The 13,071-nt window shown below is 45.0% G+C and overlaps 1 protein-coding gene across 7 annotated transcripts in view; it reads left to right on the forward strand.

The window, feature by feature from the left end:
- Positions 1-13,071, forward strand: part of EXTL3 (exostosin like glycosyltransferase 3) — a 138,181-nt gene that overhangs the window by 102,442 nt on the left and 22,668 nt on the right. For all 7 annotated transcript variants that reach the window (XM_062212826.1, XM_062212822.1, XM_062212828.1 and 4 more), the window contains one exon: positions 11,931-12,058. In XM_062212826.1, the coding sequence (XP_062068810.1) occupies positions 11,931-12,058 (128 nt within the window). The remainder of the gene's footprint in view (positions 1-11,930; positions 12,059-13,071) is intronic.

The following is a 13,071-nucleotide window of genomic DNA, read 5'->3' on the forward strand; positions in this document are numbered from 1 at the left end:
GCGCTGGCCGCAGTGGCCATTGGAGGGTGAGCCAACGGCAAAAAGGAAGACCTTTCTCTCTCTCTCTCACTATCCAATCTGCCTGTCAAAAAGAAAAAAAAAAAAGTTCATGGAAAATGTAATGAATACATAACATGCATTTCCATAGATACTTTGAAGCCCCCTTGTAGTAATAAGTAGGACCTTTTTGGAGCATTTTGTGGAAATGATAATGCAATATTTATCCTTTTTGAGTTTTAATACTTGGGCTGTTAAGAAAAGGACATCTTTGAGTTGTTAACAGTGTAGTTTAGCTCAAAACAGTGCTCAGCCTCATCCTGCGTACTCATTTCTCAGTCTTTTGACATCTACTCTTGGAGTCTTAATTTTACATTCTCTTCTCCATAAAGGGTACAGCTAATTTACACAGGGTGCCTGGAAGGGCTCTTTGAAGAGGTGACTTTTGAGCAGAAACTTGCTTCAAGTGAGAGAATGGACCGTCTAACTTCTGAGGAATATAGAGGGAACAGCAAGTTCGAGCAGCAGCACCCAGTGCATCTAGTAGAGGAGTTGATGGGGAGAGTTTGAAAGGAAAGCAGCCAGGGTCCAAGCACGCAGGACTGTAGACACCGTGGTGGAGGGTCTAGGTTTTCTCCTCTGTATGTTCAGAGGTCATTGTGGGGTCCTGAGCAGGGGCATCACATGATATGTGGTCCTGTGGGGAAAGGGGTATGTAGCCTAGGTGAAGGATGATGGTGGCTTGGAATGGGCAGTGGTGATGGAGATGGAGATTTCAGAGATAAGCATATAACATGTTCCTGGTGGATGCCAGGGTCTCCGTGGGAGTGGGAAGGAAGGGCCAGAATGCACCATTTTTTCCAAATGAAAACTCTGGAGCTAGGAGATTATTTTTTACTGCCCCTTTCTCTCCATTCCAACCTTGATATTAAAATTGAATAAGAAAGTTCTGTTTTGGAAACTTAAATGTCACACTTTTTTTTTTATAAACTTTTAAGTAAAATTAGATTACTTAAATGTAATTTTTTAAAGATTTTGTTTTACTTGAAAGTCAGAGTTACACAGAGAGAGGAGAGGCAGGGAGACAGAGACAGAGAGAGAGAGAGAGAGAGAGAGGTCCTCCATCCAATGGTTCACTTTCCCAATTGGCCACAATGGCCGGAGCTGTGCCGATCAGGAGCCAGGAGCTTCTTCCAGGTCTACCAAGTGGGTGCAGGGGCCCAAGGACTTGGGCCATCTTCTACTGCTTTCCCAGGCCATAGCAAAGAGCCAGATCGGAAGAGGAGCAGCCGGGTCTTGAACCGGTGCCCATTTGGGATGCTGGCACTGTAGGCCAGGGCATTAATGGCGCCGGCCCTTAAATGTAATTTTAATAGTGTTTTCCCAGTAGTCTGTTAGGGAAAAGGAGAGAACACAGATGGGAAGCTGCCTTGGTAGTCTGCTCATGACATCATGAACTTTCCAGCTTGGGACTCTGCCTTTCAGACTGTTGGAAGACTTGACCTTGGGCAGAGGAGAGATCATTCTAAAGTCCTACTCCTCAGAAAGTTGGTAAGTTGGGACCTGTGTTACGGTATAGTGGGTTAAGCTGCTGGCATCCTATATGAGTGCTGGTTTGAGTCCAGGCTGCTCCACTTCTGGTCCAGTCCCCTGCTAATACACCTGGGAAAGCAGCAGAAGATGGCCCAACTACTTGGGATCCTGCTACCTACTTGGGAGACCTGGATAGAGTTTCAGGTTCCTGGCTGTGGCCTGGCACAGCCTTTGTGGTTGTGGTCATCTGGGGAGAACCAGTGCATGGAAGATGGCTGTCTCTTCCTTTCTCTGTAATTCTGCCTTTCAAATAAATACATCTTTAAAAAAAGTGAAGTTGATAAGCTTGGTTTTTAAAATCCATACCTTTATTTTATTTGAAAGAGTTTCCCAAGGGGGTGGGGAGGAGAGCGGGAGAGAGAGCAAGAGAGCACGAGTGTGCAAACTTCCATTCACTGGTTCACTCCCCAAATGGCCACAATGGCCAGGGCTGAGCCAAGTCAAAGCCAGGAGCCAGGAGCTTCTTCTGGGTCTCCTACATGGGGGCAGGGGCCCAAATACTTGGGCTATCCTCTACTGCCTTTCCCAGGCCATTAGCAGGGAGCTGGATGAGAAATGGAACAGCTGGAACATAACTGGCACCCATTATGGGATACCAGTGTCATAGGTGGCGGCTTTACCCACCCTTGCCATAATGCCAGTCCCTAATCTTTCTATCATCCTTCAGATGATGATTTCATAAAGTTGTGAATTCTAGGTAAAGCTAACAGGAAAAACCTTGTCCAGCTTCTGAAGTCCAAGACCAAGCAAAATCTGACAGGCTTTGCTAGGTATTGGTGTATCTGGGTGATTTGGACTTTTTGACAGTATTTACTTAGTAACTTGGTGGCTATCACCGTGGTTTTCTCTTTCTGTTTGTGAATGGACTGCGAGGTTGCAAAGGAAAATTATATAAAACAAAGCTATAAAAAATCAGATGGCCAGCGCTGCGGCTCAATAGGTTAATCCTCTGCCTGCGGCACCGGCACACCGGGTTCTAGTCCCGGTCAGGGTGCCGGATTCTGTCCCAGTTGCCCCTCTTCCAGTCCAGCTCTCTGCTGTGGCCTGGGAGTGCAGTGGAGGATGGCCCAGGTCCTTGGGCCCTGCACCCGCATGGGAGACCAGGAGAAGCACCTGGCTCCTGGCTTTGGATCAGCGCGGTGCGCCAGCCGCAGCGGCCATTGGGGGGGGTGAACCAATGGAAAAAGAAGACCTTTCTCTCTGTCTCTGTCTCTCTCTCTCTTTGTCTCTCTCTCTCACTCTCACTGTCCACTCTGCCTGTCAAAAAAAAAAAAAAATCAGGCCGGCGCCGCGGCTCACTAGGCTAATCCTCCGCCTTGCGGCGCTGGCACACCGGGTTCTAGTGCCGGTCGGGGCACCGATCCTGTCCCGGTTGCCCCTCTTCCAGGCCAGCTCTCTGCTGTGGCCAGGGAGTGCAGTGGAGGATGGCCCAAGTGCTTGGGTCCTGCACCCCATGGGAGACCAGGATAAGCCCCTGGCTCCTGCCATCGGATCAGTGCGGTGCGCTTGCCGCAGTGCACCTACCGCGGCGGCCATTGGAGGGTGAACCAGTGGCAAAAGGAAGACCTTTCTCTCTGTCTCTCTCTCACTGTCCACTCTGCCTCTCAAAAAAAAAAAAAAAAAATCAGAAATCAGTAGCAAAAATGATAGAAATTTAAAGGAATTGCAAAAACGTTATGTTACGCAAGTAATTTACTAATTGTGGTACATCAATTCTTTTTTTAAAACTCATTTGAAAGGGAAAGTTAGAGAGCTAGGGAGAGAGCGAGAGATATTGAGAGATCAAGAGATCCGTCTGTGGGTTCACTCCCCAGATGGCTGCAATGGCTGGGCCTGGGCCAGGCTGAATCCAAGAGCCCAGAGCTGCTTCTAGGTCTCCCACATCGGTATGGGTGCTTAAGCACTTGGGCCATCTTCCACTGCTTTCCTTGGTGCATTAGCAAGTAGCTGGATCGGAAGTGGAGCAGCTGAACTTGAAGCAGTGCCCACGTGGGATGCTGGGATCACAGCTGTGGCTTAAGCCACTATTGCCACAATGCTGGCCCCGTCACATCAGTTCTTTAAGTTATATCTCCCTGTCTCTCTCTCTCTCTCTTTTTTTTAAAGGTTTATTTTTATTAATTTGAAAGGAGGAGTGATATGGAGAGACAGAGATCTTCCATCTCCTGGCTCATTCCCCAAGTGACTGCCAACAGCCAGGGCTGGGCCAGGCCAAAGCCAGGAGCCAGGAGCTCCATCTGGGTGTCCCATGAGGATGGCAGGGGCTCAAGTACTTGAGCCATCTTCTGCTTTCCCAGGTGTATTGGCAGAGAGCTGGAAGTGGAGCACCTGGGACTCGAACTGGTGCTCTGATACGGGATGCCAGCAGCGGCTTAACCCAGTGTGCCAAAATGTGGGCCCTTCTGATAAACTCTTGACTACTTCTAAGTGAAGAATCTGGGGCTGTAAGAATTTCAGGTCATGTGGCTCATTAATATCTAACTATAACTGGGTTTCAGGACTTTTGACCATAATTCAGTGTTTATTTCTTTTTTACCAAGTCAGAAATTCTTGGAAAGGCACAAGCTTGTTTCTAAATAATAAATGATATATTTAGATATGACTAAATATGTAAAAATTAAAATGTATGTATAAATATATATGTAAAACATATCACAAACTAGGAAGGGGCTGTGCTAATCTCATATGATAATGGCAACAATTTCTGAGCATTTTCAATGTGCTGTATATGGTTTTCATGTGCCTTGATGCTGACTCTAATTATGCTATTTTACCTGTAGTTTCATAGAGATCAGTGGCAACTTTTATAAATTAAAACAGACTGTCTCAAAAGTTAAAGCATACACCATTTTTAAAATACTGCAGTAGGCCCATATTTGGAGTTAAAAATGGAAAACTTGATTCACCATCTTACTTTCTTATTCCTTTCCATTCCTCCTTGGTGTTTTCTGGTTTTTGCCCCTACCACTTGATGTTTATTGAATGACCAAGAATCCATAGAATAACCTAGAAGTTGAAATGCTGCTGCTTTTTTCCAGTGTCCCCTCTGCCGCTCACCTCTTCACCCACTCACCTCAAGCGTTGTCTCACTTTTGACGGAGGGACACATGACTGTGTGCCTCGTCTGGTACTTCCTTTTCTTGATTTCCAAGTTCTGAGTTAGAGGAGGGGAGGTGATGGGAGACTAAAGTTAGTTGTCATTTCCCTTTCTGGCCTGTATGACATAGGCTTGCTGTACATTCATTTTCAGGTATGGATTCATGACAGATGTACATCATGCATGTGTACATATTGTTGGAGGCTGAAGGTTGTTGGGCTTGGCTGGGCCAAGTGCAATCTAAAAGAGAAAAAGGACATTTAAGTGTGTTTAAGTTGCTAAATTTAGTGGTGATGGGATCCTAGGCCTTTGCTGTCCTGTTCCATTGTGATGAGAAGAAAGGTTTGATGAGAGAAGTCAACACTTTGATGTGTGATGGTAAAACAGAAAAACTAGTGCGGTATTATTGTAAGGGAGCACTGTATGTGAAATAGGAAAAATGAATGGTAGTGAGCTCCTCACTTGATTGTTAGAGGTTGGTGGACTTTTTGCTATCAAAAACTACATTACACACTAAGAACTTTCCTGATTACTTTCTAGTTATCATTTTTTTAATATAAAATATATTGAATGTTTAAATGTGGCTCTGATCTGTAAACTTCCCAAGTCTTTATTCCATATTCTGCGAATAGAATGACAGGACTAAGTTATGTTTCATTTTTGTCTAATTCATTGTTTATGAAATCTTTGGAGAACATCTGTATGTCAGGCACTATTCTCTGTTCATCTGGTCAGTGTCATACTAGTAATTAAAGCAATAATTTGAAAGTCTTCACAAGTTACTAAAGTAATCATAAAGTGTCTAATAACAATGCAGTATACAAGCATGGAGAAATAGCCAGTGTTATGGCGGGCAGTGTTTGCTCGTTTGAGAGATAGAAAAGACTGGGGAAGAGGGAGAGCAAGAGCACTCACATCAACTGATTGATTCAGTGGCTGGAGCTGAGGCTGGGCCTCATTGAAGCGGGGAGCCAGGAACTCAAGTCAAGTCTCCCAGGGACCCATCTACCTGACCTATCACCACTGCCTCTCAGTCTGCATTAGCAAGAAATGAATCAGGAGACAAAGGTAGGTTTTGAGCCTAGGTACTCAAATATGGGATGTGGGCAGTCTTAAACGAACATCTTAACTTCTAGGCCAAATGCCTGCCCTGAGTGTGTTATTTTATTTTAAAGCAAAACAACATAAAAATGAGAATATTTCTCTTTTTCTTTTTTAATTGAAAAATTATTTATTTGAAAAAAAAAGGGGGGGGGGAGGATGACACAGAGATCTCCCATCTGCCACTTCATTCCTAGATGCTTGCAGCAGTGGGGGCTTGGCCAGACTGAAGCTCGGAGCTGGGAACTCAACCTAGGCCTCCTGTGTTGGAGACAGTGATCCAAGTACTTGTACCTAGGAGCTTGTAGCTTCCTAGGGTGCTCATTTCTAGGAAGCTGAAATTGGGAGTGCAACTGGGACTTGAACCCAGGCACTGTGATACCATCCCAAGTGGTATGTTACAAATGCTCATCTCATGAATCTTCCCTAAATTCTTAGATGCCTGTGGTGATCTGCATGTCTACACTTAAGAATTTTGAGTCTTGGGCTGGCACCGCGGCTCACTAGGCTAATCCTCCGCCTTGCGGCGCCGGCACACCAGGTTCTAGTCCCAGTCAGGGCACCGGATTCTGTCCCGGTTGCCCCTCTTCCAGGCCAGCTCTCTGCTGTGGCCAGGGAGTGCAGTGGAGGATGGCCTAAGTCCTTGGGCCCTGCACCCCATGGGAGACCAGGAGAAGCACCTGGCTCCTGCCATCGGATCAGCGCGGTGCGCCGGCCGCAGCGCGCCAGCCGCGGCGGCCGTTGGAGGGTGAACCAGTGGCAAAAGGAAGACCTTTCTCTCTGTCTCTCTCACTGTCCACTCTGCCTGTCAAAGAAAAAAAAAAAAAAGAATTTTGAGTCTTGTCCTTCAGCTTTTGGCACCAGCACTGATAATGGTTGATTTTCTGAGCCTTTGTCTAGCTTTAAGTATTATAGCTTTGAAGCAAAAGTATTGAAAGAAAGCCTTTACCTCTCACTCCACAATTTTAGTTTGTATTTGGAAAGCTTTTAAGGGCTGAAATGTTCTTGCGGTTATGGGGAAAAGGTGATTGTCCTTAGATAAGGAACTACAGTTATTCTTCAAAGTACCATTAGCTTTACTGGCTTCTGCAGGTTGACTTTAAATAGAGTCTTCACAGTGGCACCAGTGATGTCTAGGGTCAGATAAGTTTTTATTGAGAAAGGGAGCCCTGTGCCTTATGAGATTCAGTAGCAGAGTGCTACTGAACATCCTTAACACGTTGCTGTGAGCCAGGCCGGAGGGGCCCAGCGAGAGGAGTGGAGGTGGTAGGTGCAGTGTGTTCCTAGAAGCCCTAGTAGCAGTTCTCTTCTTGCCATTTCTTAGCCAAGTAATGGACTTGAATAAACTTCAAAAAACTGGCTGTGCAGTCTAAGCCCAAGCACAAGCAAGTCAAAGCCCAGCAAACCAAGGAGGTTTGCTGTTAAACCTCCTCTGTGACCCCACCGAAGTCTTCTAAAGAATGAGTGAAGTTCTCCTGATTTGATTCAGTTTGTTAACTGGACAAATAATCGCATGAGCTCTAGGTTTCAAATCACGATGATGTTAGTTTTTCTTATTTTTGGAGTTAGCTTGTTTATGGGACCATCAAGTTTGGCTCATAGTCACTTCAGTTTTTGCAGACAACATGGAGCTGTGTTGATCTAGCAGAGGCTGCTTATGCTCACACATGTAGTGAGTGGAGGAATTGGAATTTGAGACCAAGCTTTTTTGATCGACTCCAATGCCATGTTTTTTTCCTTCTGTCCCAGTGCTTCTCAAAATTTAATGTGCGAAGGAATCACCTGGGGATTGACGCAGTCACAGGGCTGAGATGGGGTGTGGGTTACTGCAGTTCTGCATTTCTCAATTTCTTTTTATTTATTTATTTGACACAGCTCCCACCTGATGTTCATTCTCTAAATGCTCACAATGGTCAGGGCTAGGCCAGGGCCAAGCTGGGAGCTAGAAACCCCGTGTAGGAATTCAGTTCAGGTCTCCCATATGCGTGACAAGAACCAGCTACTGGAGCCGTCACCTGCTTGCCTCCCAGGGTCTGCAGTGGCGGGAAGCTGGAGTTGGTAGCCAGAGCAGGGTATCAAACCCAGGCATCCTCGCTGTTAGACTATTAGCTGTACCAATTCCGTATTTCTGACAGTCTCAGGTGGAGTCTGTGCCTCTGGTCTTCAGGCCACATCTTGGTTATTCATGATCTGTATTGTGTTCTGGCGTTACTAATTTTGCTATAGATAACCCTCATGGAGGTTAAATCACAAAGTTGATAATCTGCAAGTTAATGTCCACAAATTGAATTTCTCAGTGTTTTCACTTTGAGCTCTGTGTAATCACCGCTGAATTGAGGAGGGGCTTTGTTCCACTGAACTGGCAGAGTCAGTTCTGTGTTACATGAAGGCGAGGTATGTTAGGAAAGGAAAATGAATGTTGTAGAGGGTTTGGTGAGAGTCTGAGTAGATGGCTGCTGTATCCCTTCACTTACTGGTAAGGTGCACATTGTTTTACACTGGAGCATCTGTGAGATGGGGATGCATCTTGCAGTAGATGGCATTTTGCCATTGCTGAGCTGGCCATTTGACTCACGCCACTTCTGGCTGGCCCTCTTCTGCTCCATGGGGAATGGAGCCCAGCAGCTGCTGAGGTGCGTACATTGCGTTGTCCTCTTCCTGCCACTCTTATTTTTCCTGACACATGCCTCAGTTCCTTCGCTCTGTTGCAGCTGAATCTGAGCTTAGACCATCAGCTGCAGACTTGGGCATTTTATACGGGTCTGACATACTGTGGGCAGGATGGATTTCTGTTTGTTGCTGACTGTGATCATCACCTATTTAATGCAAGGGTAATTCAAAGAGTTTCTGGTGGGGCCGGCACCGTGGCGTAGTAGGTTAATCCTCCGCCTACAGCGCTGGTATCCCATATGGGCACCAGTTCTAGTCCCAGCTGCTCCTCTTCCAATCCAGCTCTCTGCTATAGCCTGGGAAAGCAGTAGAAGATAGCCCAAATGCCTGGGCCCCTGCACCTTGGCTCCTGGCTTCAGATCGGCGCAGCTCCAGCTGTCATGGCCATTTGGGGAGTGAACCAACGGAAGGAAGACCTTTCTCTGTCTCCTGTCTCTTCCTCTCACTGTCTGAAACTCTACCTCTCAAATAAATAAACAAAATCTTAAAAAAAAAAAAAAAGTTTCTGGTATCTGCAGTTGCATATCTGCAACAGATCTTATTTTGTTCTGAGTTGAGCTTTAACTCTTGAGGCTGAGACAAAATCTAAACATACACCCTCCTCCCTATTTTTTTTTAAAGATTTATTATTTATTTATTTATCTGAAAGGCAGAGTTATACAGAGGCGGAGAGAGAGAGAGGGAGAGAGAGGTCTTCCATTCGCAAGTTCACTCCCCAGTTGGCTGCAACTGCTGGAGCTGTGCTGATCTGAAGCCAGGCCCTATATGGGATGCTGGTACTGCAGGCAGTGGCTTCACCCGCAGGCCGCAGCCCCGGCCGAAGTGATTCTTTCTGATAAGGAGATGCAGCAGGAGGCTTCTGATCTGAGTCTCCATGGGGAGGATAGATTTGATGGAAGACTGAGGGAAAGGTATTTTAAACTGGAGAGACAATGCTAGTGTGGTCATGGGAGTACCTTTGAAACCTTTCATAAACTTTTAGACCTTGGAGAAAATTAATTCATCATGTTAGGTAGAGGTATCCTCGGTATAAGGAAAATGGTCTGTCAAAGGTAAAATGACTCTGGCTTTCTAAAAAGACGATTACTTACAAGGTGTGTTTGGTTTTTGAGAATTAAATGGTTGTTTCTTATTAATTGGATTAATTAGATAAAGTTAATATAAAAATGAACTTTCAAAGCACTGACTTGTAATCACTTATTGACAGAAGATAATTTAGGCCGGCGCCGTGGCTTAACAGGCTAATCCTCCGCCTTGCGGCGCCGACACACCGGGTTCTAGTCCCGGTTGGGGCGCTGGATTCTATCCCAGTTGCCCCTCTTCCAGGCCAGCTCTCTGCTATGGCCCGGGAAGGCAGTGGAGGATGGCCCAAGTGCTTGGGCCCTACACCCCATGGGAGACCAGGAGAAGCACCTGGCTCCTGGCTTCGGATCAGCGCAGTGCCGGCCGTGGCGGCCATTAGGGGAGTGAACCAACGGCAAAAAGGAAGACCTTTCTCTCTGTCTCTCTCTCTCTCACTACCCACTCTGCCTGTTTAAAAAAAAAAAAAAAAAAGATAATTTAATAAGGTAGAAAATTAAATCAAAAGATAAGTTTATTTTGGCACACTTTTTTTGAAATAAATGCCTAGTTTTTTATAGTATATAGTTTTCATGAACTTTCAGGAGACCTTTCATAAACATGGATTTAAGTGGGTTTTTTTGCACCAAAATAAACTTCTACCCTCTTTACAATTTTTTAAAGAGATTATTTATTTTAAAAATGAGAGTTAACAGAGAAAGAGGGAGACAGAAAGAGAGAGGTCTTCCACCATTTGGTTCATTCCTCAGATAGCTGCAATGGCCAGCCCTGGACCGGGCTGAAGCCAGGAGCCAGCAGCTTCATCTGGACCTCCCAAGTGAGTGCAGGGGTCTAAACACTTGGGCCACCTTCCCCTGTTTTCCTAGGCCACCAGCGGGGAACTAGATCAGAAGTAGAGGAGCCAGGGTGTGAATGGGCACTGATATGAGATGGGGTGTTACAGGCAGCAGATTTGCTTGCTAAGCCATGCGGGCACCTAAACTTATCTTTTAATTCCATTTGCCACAAACTTTTTTTCTCACAAACCGAAAAACAGAGATCCTGTGCCCTTCTGCTGGTTCACTCTCCAAATGCCTGCAATTGCCTAGCCTGGGCCCACGAACTCAATCCAAGGCTCCCATGTGGATGGCCGGAACCCAGTTCCTGGAGCCATCACTTGGTACTCCCAGTGACTGCATTAGCAGGGAGCTGGGGTCACGAGCTGGAGCATTAAACCCAGGCACTTTGAAAAGGGATGCAAGCCTGCTAACTGACCTTGTACCCACTAGGCCAAACTCCCACCCCTCCACACACTTTTTGAAGTACCCTTATTTTAGATAGCAAGCTACCGGCTACGTTGTAGGTAAACTACTTACCTGAGATATAGCTTAAAATAAAATTTTTTGTTATATCTAATTCTGTTTAAGACACAAGCAGCTGTTTTATGGAAAAAAAAAACCCACTACTTTGCATGTTTGGATCACTTTGAATAGATGTAGTTTGAATTTGCTGAAGACACAGGAGCTATTTAACTACATAGATAAAATTTAAAGAAGGCAGTCAGCAGACTTTCGGCACAGCAGTTAAGATGCTGCTGGGGACAATATTGGAATGCCTGGTTTGAGTCCCAGCTCCTCAGCTTCTGATCCAGCTCCCTGTTGCTGTGTACTCTGAGAAGTATCAGGTGATAACTTAAGTACCTAGGTGTGTCCCACACACATGGGAGACCCATATGGAGTTCCAGGCTTCTGGGTTAGACCTGGCCCAGCCTTGGCTGTTGTGAGCATTTTAGGTGCAAACCAGTAGATGCTGAGATCTTTCTCTGTCTTTTAAATAAAAATAAATTTAAAAACTAAATTTAAAATCTCTATATATGCACTGAATAGTGAGCATTGTAGATAGGAATTGCAAAGGTGAAGTAATTCATCTCAATACAGTGATCTGTGGGTGTTTGTTTTGCTTTCACTCCCCAAAAATGCCTTAAAATTGGAGGTCAGAAATAACATACACACAAGGGAATTTTGAATTTGGATTTAAAGTTTATGAGCCAGCTAGGAGATTCCAGTGCTGGGAACCGACATCTCAGCTCCACTCTGCCACCTTGTGTTCTCTTGGGAAAGTTATTTTTAATGTCTGTGATTGGTATATCACGTATGTTAAAGAGTCCTTAGCTTTAGCTTGTTTCACAGGATAATTTATGAGGCAAATAAATAAAGCTTACAGTGTGAAATCATTATACATTTGTTGAATTGTAAGACAGTTACTTCTGAAAGGCATATGCTAGATTTTACAACTGATAGGTGATCAGGCAAAATTATTCACTGAACATAGCCACAGTCTCCTTTGAGCTGAAGTTTTGATTTTGCCTTCTATAATGCAGCATGATTTTTAGTGTGCGTTCTTTCTCTTTCAGGTGGTCCGAACTGAGAAGAACAGTTTGAACAACCGATTCTTGCCCTGGAATGAAATTGAGACAGAGGCTATCCTGTCTATTGACGATGATGCTCACCTTCGCCACGATGAAATCATGTTTGGATTTCGGTGAGGCACTGCTTTGCAAGAAGGCAACACTTGACTTTGCAAGTGGCAGAAACCAACTCAGACCTGGATTAGGCAGCAAAATGAATTTCTGCCCCTTTCTTAGAGGTAGAAAGGGGTGATGTAGGACATGGCTGGATCCAGAGTCTCAGTTGGTTTTGGAGGATTTCGTTTCTCTTGCTCTCTAGGCTCTGTTGTGCCCTTGGACAGGCTCTTCCTCTGTGGCCAGGGGGATGGAATTCTTTGGTCGGTCGGACCAGGGTTGCTGCCTGCTCTTAGAACTACAAGTATAAGGAGACTTTAGAAATTCATGGAAAATGGAGTTAGTTTATTTTGGTGTAGAAAACTTTAGAATTCATGTGTCTGAGAGTTCTTCAAAAAGTTCATGAAAAGAATGCATATTATTAAAAAGTTAGACTTTTCAAAAATTTCTTTGTACCAAAATTTATCTTTGAATTCTGAATATCCACAAGCTTTCTGAAGTACTCTCACATACCATCCTCAGATCCAAACCTCAGGCTGTGACTGGAGGCAAGGGCTAGTTCTCAAAGCAAAATTGTAGGTTTTTGTTAGAGCACTGGGAAGTGATTCCCTGGCAGCTAGAAGCAGCATACTGCTGTATGATACATTGTGACAGTGGGATATGGCCAGAGTACTGGATCCAAAATGATTTCAAGATAGATGGGTTTGAAGCAGAGCTCCAAGAGCAAAAAGGAGGAGGTGCTGATGGTGTTGCCACTGCTGCTGCTTAACATTTGTTGACCCTGTGCTGCGTGTCAGGGACTAGCTGAGTACTGTATCCAGTTTATCTCCATGATCCTCCATCAAGTTGTAGTTGTTTCCATGTATGTAGAAATAATTGAGATCCAAATGAACAAAGCTATGCAGAAAGTAAGTCAGTGGCAGACAGAGCTAGGACACAAATGCATGTCTGCCTAACTCCAGAGCTTCCATTCAGCCACTTAATTGTGCTGCTTTCTTGAATCTTCAAAGTTGCTATTAGATATTAAGCATCC

This window comes from Lepus europaeus, chromosome 16 (genome assembly GCF_033115175.1).
Source record: "Lepus europaeus isolate LE1 chromosome 16, mLepTim1.pri, whole genome shotgun sequence".
Taxonomy (NCBI): domain Eukaryota; kingdom Metazoa; phylum Chordata; class Mammalia; order Lagomorpha; family Leporidae; genus Lepus; species Lepus europaeus.